Source organism: Geospiza fortis, unplaced genomic scaffold, assembly GCF_000277835.1.
Source record: "Geospiza fortis unplaced genomic scaffold, GeoFor_1.0 scaffold173, whole genome shotgun sequence".
Classification (NCBI taxonomy): domain Eukaryota; kingdom Metazoa; phylum Chordata; class Aves; order Passeriformes; family Thraupidae; genus Geospiza; species Geospiza fortis.
Window position 1 is genome coordinate 2,812,168 of NW_005054334.1, and position 9,769 is coordinate 2,821,936.

A 9,769-nucleotide genomic window follows, 5' to 3' on the forward strand; every position below is an offset into this window, starting at 1 on the left:
CGGGCGCTGATTGCCGGCCGAGGCATCCGTACTGCCGTGCCCCGCGGCCCTGTTTGTCACGGAGAGGAGGCTGCTGCGCTGCAGCCCGGGCACGTGTCCTCGCCGGGCTGCATTGACGCACTGGCTGTGTGTCTGTTTGTGCATGACGTGCCGAGTGCGAGATCTGCGTGAGCCGGCTGCGTGGTGTGTGGCGTTTGCACCGTTTATGCTTGGGAAGGCAAAGAACAGCAATTTTTCGTGAGCAAATATTTGCATATTTTCCACTCGTTCGAGCAGATAAAGCATTTCAATTCTCTGTCGGATCCTCAGGAGAGCTGGGAGCATCTTCTTTTTAAAGGTGTTTCCCCTTTTTGTATTCCCCTGTCTCTTTTCTCTGGAGGCTACTCCATTACAACAATGCTTCCTGCTTCCTCCACACACCCCCTTGTTCCACAGCCCTGTACAACAGCAGAAAGCAGAACATGGCCTGGACAGTTTTGCTGTTGCCTGATCTGAGCTGCTGTGATTCCCTGCTGATGACAAATACAGCGGCTCCCTAACAACAGCTTCGAATGACATTATGTGTGGGCTGTGTTGGTAACAGCCTGGAAACACACCCTTGGTTCTCCACACTGGAGCCCCCCTGCCATCACCATTCACCACCCTTCCAGCTTTCCTCCTGAAGACCCACTGCAGGGCAGAAAGGTCACACGGAGTGGGTCAGCAGCTGTTCCAGACCACCGTTGTGTGGTTGGGTTTGGTGTGTGTATGTTTGTTTGTGTGTGTGGGTGTGGGTGTGGGTGGGTGTGTGTTTGTGTGCGTGTGTTTGTGTATGTGTGTGTGTGTGTTTGTGCGTGTGTGTGCATTTGTGTGTGTGTGTGTATGTTTGTGTGTGTGTGTATGTATGTGTGTGTGTGTGTTTGGGTGTGGGTGCGTGTGTATGTTTGTGTATGTGTGTGTGTGTGTGTGTGTGTGTGTGTGTATGTGTATATGTGTGTGTGTGTGTGTGTGTGTGTGTGGAGAGCCCTTGCTAAGGTGCAGCTGCCCCCTCCCAGCCTGAGCCTGTTGCATTCAGGTGAGTGTGCTGTGTCCTTGGCGTTGGTGCTTAGGCTGAGCAGCACACACAGGTCTGGGTGTGTGGGCACCTGTGTGGGTGGCCCCGTATGGTCTCATGCACACATATATGTGCTTGAATCTGTGCATGGCATGAGCATGTCTGTGTGCTTATACACATCCATGTACACACATGCACAGAGGCATGCAGTCATGCAATAAACAGTCGTTTGCATGCATGCATGCATGCACAGCACACACAAATGCCTCTATCTGCTCTTGTGGGCTCTGACGTGTGTGCACAAACTCTCTGACAGAATGGGTTCCCTATGTCTCTATCACCCCATCTGTAATCACACGTTTGCTGGGAAGAGGATTGCACAATGCTGCTGAAATCATTGCAGCCCTTTCTAGTCTTGCAGCTCTGATCACTACGTGACAAGAATGAAACCTTTTGTGCAGCACAGGGCTTGATGGAGCCCTTATCTCTGTGTCTCTGCACCCAGAATAGAAGCTCTTTTCCATAGCTGACTGGAGCAAATCCCCCCCTGAACACATCCAGACTTTCATTTAGCCACTGCACATGGTCCCCATGGCCTCTGGATTGCCCAGAGTCAACCACAGCATCGTTAAAGAGAGGGAGAGAGATCACAAGGGCAGTCAGATTAATGCCATTACCACAGACAACTCTGGGGATTCACCAACAGGGAGACAGTGCTGAGGAAAGAGCAGGGGTCAGGAGGCAGTGACCTCCTGATCATCGTTCCAGATGCCTGTTCCTAGGAAAACCAGCCTTTAAATCAGTGGTGATAGTTTGAAAAATTTCATGGCATTCATTTTCTCCTCTCGAATTTTGGACAAGAAATACATTTTCCTTCCCCTCCCCCAGTCTTATTTTCTGTTCATCTTCATTTTTAATTTCCCTAATTTGTCACTGCAAAACAGGATAGAGCCTAGGGGGGCGAAGAAAACACAAGACAGAAAAATGCAATGCTTGTGTCTCTTTTCTTTTAAACCCCTATTTAAACTAAAGATCTCCGGTTGTTTTTTGCTTTTTTGTTTTTGTTTTTGTTTTTTTGCAAATCTCTCTGGAACCCATTTTGTTTGCCCCAGCAGGCTGCCCTGCAGAGCTGCCTTGGTGGGAGCTCAGATTCTGTGTGTCAGAATGATGTCTCCTTGGCACACTTGCTTGGTGCTGGCATCGCAGTGCTTGGGCTCTTAAGGAATGTTGGTATTTTAAGAAGCCAACCAGTCGACAGAGTTTCTTGAATGGTGATTTGCAGCAGATGGAGCTGCAAAGAAAGGCATGTGAAATGAAGTCTCAGCTCAGTTTGGTGGTGAAGGAGGCTGTCTCTGTTAAGTGTGTTGGCAGCTGGGGAACTCCCTCCTTCTCCCCACGGCAGCTGGGCTGCCACTCCATGGATAAGGAAAGCCATCCTATATCTGCCCCCCATCCTCCTGAACTGCCTCCTGCAAGGTCCTTGATCACTGTCACATGCCTTATTCAGTGCCTGGTCATCAACCACAGCAGTGCTACAAGCTCCTCAGACAATACAATCTCTGCTCTGTCCTACAGGGACTGCTCTGCCAGGGGAGTCCAGCATTCACCTGGCTCTGCTCTTCTCTGCAAGAGGAGCAACACAGACTGAAGTTTGAAGTGCTGTGTTGTCCATCTATCTGACCATTTGGTAGTCAGCCCTTTTAATCTTTCCACCACTTGCTGCCCCTTATAGAGGCAGAAGCTTTGGCAGTCCATCCTTATTCTGCCAGGATTTCTTGGTCGTGTTTCATCCAGTGGATGTTGCAGGAGCTCCCCAAGAAGCTAAAACAGAGGCTTTTTTTAGTCCAACCAACTTTATCCCACGTCCATGAATAGTTTGGCTGCTTTTCTGACTGGGGCCCATGGTGTGGGAAGCTGATGCATGGATTGAAGGAGAAAAAGATGTAAAGACATAGCAGAAGACACAAACTGGCTACCAAGCTCTTTCTTTTCCCCATGAACTGAGCCTGCACTCCTGGGTGTCTGACTGCCCGTGCTCAGGGGAGTGCTGTAAGGGCAGCTGAGCAGTTCCTGTGTGGTCTGACAGGCAGCTCAGCTCCCAAGGCTGAGCCTGCAGGCATGGACAGCTTGGCACCAGTGTCCCAGGCTTAAAGAGGAAACGTGAGGATGTAGGATTTCAGGGGCACAATCATTGTCGTGGAGGTGATGGCAGTACCAGCGGCTGACAGCGCAGCTGAATGTGTTTTGGTTGGTTGTGTCTGCAGTCCCTGCCTACCCTTCCTCTGCTCTCTCACCTGGCTAGGAGATGTCTGTTCACCTGACACCCTGTAACAGTCCTTTTCCAGAGTTGGGTGTCCTGCTCTGCAGTTCTGAGGCCTGCCAGGCCTTCACATCTTCTCACATTGCCTTTGTGTGACCTTGACTCTTGCTTCCTCATAAAGTGGTTCTGTTCCCACGATCCTCAGCTGCTGCAGCGTGTTCTACTTCCCAGTCCAGGACTTTTGGCTTCTGTCCCAGCACACCCAACCCTATGCCACCCCTACCCTTCTCTTACCTTTTCTAAAGTGACCCATGAGACATCTTTCCATTACCCAGCCAGCCCCCAGAATTGACCCTCCACAAGTCACCTCCTGCAACACCTCCTGACCTCAGGGAAGTGTGTGTCCTTCTGGTGGGTCCCTCCTTCCCATTTCTAAAAATTGTTTTTAGAGAAAACTGCCCACAGGGCTGTGGTATGAGGGTCATTTCAGTGGCTGTAACTTAGCAACAGCATTCTTGGAGAAGTTAAAAGTAATTTTTACAGACTTTTTACATTTAATAGACATTTTAGCAGACCTGCAGGAATGAAGCCAAAGTGGAGAGGGAGATCTTCATCCCACCCACCCTCGTATAGTGCTGCTTCTCTAGCCTGCACACTCAGATGGGCCCATCCACAACTTCCCTCCAACAAGCAGTGTGCAGGAGCAAGCACTCATCCAACTCCACAGTAGCACATTTGCTCTCCAACTCTTATTCAAGCACTCACATCTGCCCTTAAACATCCTGCAATTACATAAACACACTCCCTCATCTGTGTTTGTGTACACTTACACACTGCATACTCCCTTAGGCACCCCTGCACACATGTGCACACCCCCAGCAGATGAGCATCAGTGCCCAGGACCAGCCTCCCACCAGCCCTGACTCCTTGGTCTCTGATCCTCTTCAGCCACCCCCCTACATGTACAGTCCAGGGAACAAAGTTTTGCCTACAACTACCTTTGTGCAAATGCAGACACATCATTTGTTCACCATTCTGGGCCAAATACTCTACCACTTCCTACAGGATAAATTGGTTCCTAGTATTGCCCCGACTCTTTACAACCACAGCTCTCACACACTGGAGATCCCCTGACCTCTGTCTGCTTCCTGCCCCCATCCTGTACTGAGAGCTGTCTTCACCTCCTGTATCAGCCAAACATGACTCCATACAGAGATTGACTCAGCTCAAAGACATTGTGTATTCTCAGGAGAGCCAAATCTATAGCACCCCCTTCCCTAAACACATGGAACTGTTTTGCCCCCCTGGCCTTCTAAGTCCAAAGGCTTATTCTTTATTTATAGTAAAGCTTAAGGAGAAGAAAAGAAATGCTGCCTCCAACTCATGTCTCATTGTCTTCTTCTCTACCCTTGTTACACCTCCCACCAGGGTGCAGAGGCACCAGGAGAACCCTGAGGAATGCGAGGTGCAGGAAGGAAATGTTCAAACTTTTTGTCCCAGGTAAGTCTCATCATCCTGCCCAGAGTCCATAAGAGCTCTGAAAAGAAAGAGGATCTTTTGAGCAGTCAGTGGTCTCCAGCTGTGACCACCACAGGCAGGAAATCTGTTCCCAATACTTTTTGAAGAACTAGAGAGGGCCAGCCATGCATGCAACTGGGTGGTATGTCTTTGCTGCAGACATTTCTCTTTCCTGTTCATCTTTTAAAGTAGACAACTTCTCATGTTTATAAGTCAAGGCACTGCGTTGCCTACATGTGGTATGTGCCATCTGTGGACTTCCTCAAGGTGCCACCATGAGATGGCAGCCTCTGCCCTCCAAAGCTGGATCATCTAAGGGCAGATCATCGCTCTAGGGCTGACTTTGCTTCTCTGTACTCTCAGTGCTCATCACCTCTTCAGCTCTCCCTAAATGCAGTCTGCTCTTTACCTGGTGTTGCCAGATGAAAAATCGTTTGCTCCTGGTGGTGAATATGATGCTTATTCTTCAAAAGCCACTGGCCTATGAAGCTGCACAATGTTTATTCTGTAGGAAGAAGAACTCAAAAGCAACAAGCCCAGTTGTGCCAACTTTTACCAGTTCACCAGGAAGTCAGGTATGACTTTGGGGTCACCAATCACAAGGGACCACCAAGAGACTCCCAGGACAGAAGAGGGAAAATACATTAATGGTTTTCGGGAAATTAATATCATATGTATATTTATACTGGGAAAATCAATGAGCATGTATGTAAAATATAGTACATAAATGGGAGCTTTTTTTGTACTCAGCATGCATGATATTTTGAAGGAGATATCCCCTCGTGCATCCAGCCAAATAAAGAATGCCTGCTTCTTAACGCTACATTAGTGTTAGGGAGGTTTTATTTTTTACCAATTTCTGGTAACACTGGTACCACACAAACCTCAGGTGTCTCTTCCAAAGCCATGAACAATGCTTTGCTTCTTCCACAAGATCATGGAGCCCTATTCATATTTAAGGCTACTCTTGGACTTTATTATTCCCTTGTATCATCTCCCATTGCCTTTGAAAGCAGAGCAGGTGAAGGGGATCCCATGTCCCGATGTCTCTTTCCCCTGCACCACTCCTTTCATCATAAATAACTGACATGCAACTTGCTGCTCTTTTCGCATCCTGCAGGCTCCTCGGGGAGTGGTTTTTGCTCATTGCTTTTCCCTTCCCCACTGCTTAGAGGGCGCTCCTGCCTGTCGTTTCCATTCCTGGTGATCTTGCTGATCTCACCCTCTTCCCTTTCCTCATCATCGATCTTCTCTGGGGGGCATGCTGGCACCTCCTGGCTCTGGACTCGGCGGGATGGCCTGAAGATGGCCCTGCGGAAGCCCTGCTTGAAGCGGTAGGAGAGGAACCCATAGATGATGGGATTGGCGCAGCTGTTGGCATACGGCAGCACCACCACAAGGAAGTAGACTCCAAAGAGGGATGGCTCCTCTGGCAGCGGGCACACAACATTGATTATGTTGAGGACGTAGAAGGGAAGCCAGCAAAGGACGAAGACAGCCACCACAGTCACCACCATGCGGGTCACTCTGCGCTCTGAAAGCTTGTGCTTGGAGGACAGAGCCCTCACCCGCCTGCCAGAGGAGCGAACCTTCACTACAATCAGCAGATAGCAGAGACAAATCACCAGCAGTGGTCCAAAGAAGCCCAGTGTGGCAGTGTAGACAATGAAGCCAGCTCTCCACACTGAGGCAGGCTCTGGCCACTGGATGTGGCACGTACTCATGCCTAAAGGGACATCTGAGAAGACAACCACGGGCAGCACCACTATGGAAGACAGCACCCACACGGTTACACTCACGGCCTTGGCCACCCGTGCTGTCCTCCATTTGGAGGACTTGCCAGGGTGGACCACAGCCAGGTAGCGGTCAACGCTCATCACCGTCAGGCAGAAGATGCTGGTGAACTGGTTGATGGCATCCACGGCCATCACCAGGCGGCACATGAAAGAACCAAACGGCCAGTAGGACAGGGCATTTTGTGCAGCCAGGAAGGGCAGGCCCAGCATGAAGAGCTCATCAGCCAGGGCCAGGTTCAAGATGTACACATTGGTCACCGACTCGCTCACGGAGTGCCGTAGGACCACATAAATGACTAGGGAATTCCCAACCAGCCCCACCACACAGACAATGAGGTAGACCACGGGGATGAGGACACCGCTGACAACTACACCAGGGCTGACAGTGGAGGAACTGTTGGGGGTAGTGAATCCTGCCCAGCTACTGGAGGCATTCCCCTCCTCCAACACTGCCGGTGTGGGGAGGCTGAAAGCAGAAGTGTCCATAGCAGAGGCAGGGAAGAGGGCAGGGAGCAGTGTCCTTGCAGGATCAGTTTGCAATCTGGAGCTGAAGGGAAGAGAAAAAAACCATTGGTACTGGGGATATGACAGCTGAACAAGCCACAGGTAAACTCATCACGTTAACTGTGTGTTAGGTATAGGCATGGGAAATCAAGGGGAGTTTGTGGATGCTAGCAGATGCTGGAAAATCTAGGACAATATCAAACCCATCTAGTCCTACAAGGCACAGTGCACATGGAGGGACAAATGGGGACGTGGCTCAATGTGGGCTTCTCCTCTAGCAAAAGATCCTCTGGGGAAAGAACTAGAGACTAGCATAAGGACAGGGAAAGTTTTCATTTTCTGCTAATGGATCCAATACTGAGGACACGGTCACCAGGGGCCTGGTTCTCATTTATGAGTGGCAGGTGCTTTACAAGTAAAAGAGGGAAAAGCATGCATTGACAAAGTGCCTTTCCAACTCTGACTTTCCTATTCTCTGAGTATTTATTCTCCTGCTTGCTGAAGATCTTTTTGGGCTGGCTGGGTTATTGTTAGCCCCACAGGAGAAGGAAAAGCACTTTCAATCCAAGCAGAGAGGCTTAGCTCAGCACCTGAGCTGAAGGGCAGCTGGTTTGTGTTATGCCAGTTTGAGAGTAAAGGAAAGATAATTTTGGGTACACCAAGAGGGATCAGTCCTGATCCCTCTTGTCTCTTTTTCTCCCGTTCTCCCTCTCCTTCTGCACGCTGCAACACACTGCTAATGGCAGAGGCTTTGCCTGCCCCACCTGCTTGCAACACCAAAGCAGCGTCCCAGCCTCCCTAAGCTGAGGAGCTCAGTGGTGTGTCGTGTGAGGGTTTGGCATGGAAACAGCACTCGGCTCACTCAGAGACAGCCTTGAGCAAACAAGCTCTCCATCCACCACGAGCTCGCTGCTGACACTGGAGAGGAGCTGCAGGGAGAGAAGGGACAGTTAAGGGACGGACGTGCCTTTTGTCAGGGCTCCATATGTGAAATACAGAGCCCAGCACATACTGTGGACCAGAGGCACCCTGGAAACCTAATGCAGGGGAGATTTGTGTTTCTTTCAGGGTTACTCCAGCTCTGGAAAAATTTCTGGAGGTGTGGACTGACAGGGTTATCCCCCTGAATTAGGTCCTTGGAAGGGAAGATGACTTGGTGGAAGTGAATGGGGACCTTGAGGCTCACCTCTTCACATCTCAACAAATCTCTTAGGGCTCTGAAGCTTCTTCTCTATTGAAATTAAAACTGGGGATGCCAAAGGAAAACATTCCCAACCTTAACTACTTTCAGGAGGTCAGAGACACTCCAGAGAATTTTCTTGCAGATGTGGTTTTCTGCAGCACCACACAACTTTCTTCACAAATGTCTAATATTACAGTGTTTGGGGTTTTTTTGTTTGGTTGGGTTTTTGTTATTTGTTTGGTTGGTTGTTTGTTTGCATGTTTTGTGGGTGCCAGTCTAAGTTTTGGAAACCCTAGGGGAGACCTGAGCTGTAGGATTCCTTGGACACCAGACAGGCAAACCCAATAGACCCCACAGATGTATTAAATTTTACACTGAAGGAACCTCATCTGAGAGGCCCCATAAAAACACAGTTGAGCAACTATATCTTAAGGCCATTTCTACAGGCTATTGTATAAATGTTTCCTGCTTTAGAGCATTTGAGCTTTGAAGGACTGCGATTGTTTAGATTTTTTTTTAATTTCCAGGTGCCTTGGGCTGTGATACACTGTCCTGCAGTCCCACACATCATGAGTGGCTGTAATGAATGAGCCAAATAGGAAGTGATTTGAAACTCTAAGTTAAAGGCTGTTTCCTCTGATATTTTTTTTCCAATTCTGTTCTAGTGACACAAATCACTTGTTGGAAAAAATAGAAGGGCAATGGCTGCTCTAGGGACAAAGATCCCCACAAAAGGTGGCAGAAGCCAGAACAGTATGTTCATAAAAGGATGATCTTCTAAAAGATGATCACACAGAAAGGAATTTCTTTGCATGTTCCTCCTGCATGCAAAGGAGTTTAAAGAAGAAAAAGGCCACACATTTGGAGCCTTACAAATACCAAATATGGATGGAAATACTCCTGGGGAGCTGTAAAGCATTTGGAGAAGTGTCTGGGGTCCAGACCTCAAAGCCAGCTTTTCAGAGTGTTGTTTAACAACTCAGTAAATCCAGCTTCAGGGTAGCTTCGGAAGCCCTATCAAAAATGCTAAGGTGTGCAACAAAAAGCATGGATTTCCTATAAACTCATTTTCCTGCTTAGGCAGCTGCAGGGGAGAAGCTTGATCTTTAAGCTGTTCTACTTTGCTGCCATTCTAACTTTGCCAAGTACCGTGGACCAGCTCAAATGCCATGTCACACATTTTGGCTAGTTTGGCAGAAAAACACTGGGCACCAGTGCTCCATCTAGTTTGGGTCTACTCTGCTGGTTGCTTTGGCAGCACATGCATAGGCAGGAGTTGGTGAGGAACACTGGCCTCAGACTGACAGTGTGCTGGCATCCACTTGGATCTGTTCCTGATGTGCACAGCACCTGTTGCAAGAGGCTTGGGATCCTCTAACAGGTGCTACCAGAATATGCCTGGTTCATGCAGCTGGAGAGCAGGAAGGAGGCAGAGAGGTAGGAGGAGATGGGAAATTGGCACTACTTCTTTCCCT

At 49.0% G+C, this 9,769-nt stretch overlaps 1 protein-coding gene across 1 annotated transcript; it reads right to left on the reverse strand.

Annotated features, from left to right (window-relative positions):
- Window positions 1-5,471: 5,471 nt before the first annotated feature.
- Window positions 5,472-7,139, reverse strand: SSTR3 (somatostatin receptor 3). Its single transcript, XM_031057787.1, has one exon. It carries the CDS (start codon window positions 7,091-7,093, stop codon window positions 5,885-5,887), a length of 1,209 nt encoding a protein of 402 aa, XP_030913647.1. The 5' UTR covers window positions 7,094-7,139; the 3' UTR covers window positions 5,472-5,884.
- Between the last annotated feature and the right edge of the window lie 2,630 nt (window positions 7,140-9,769).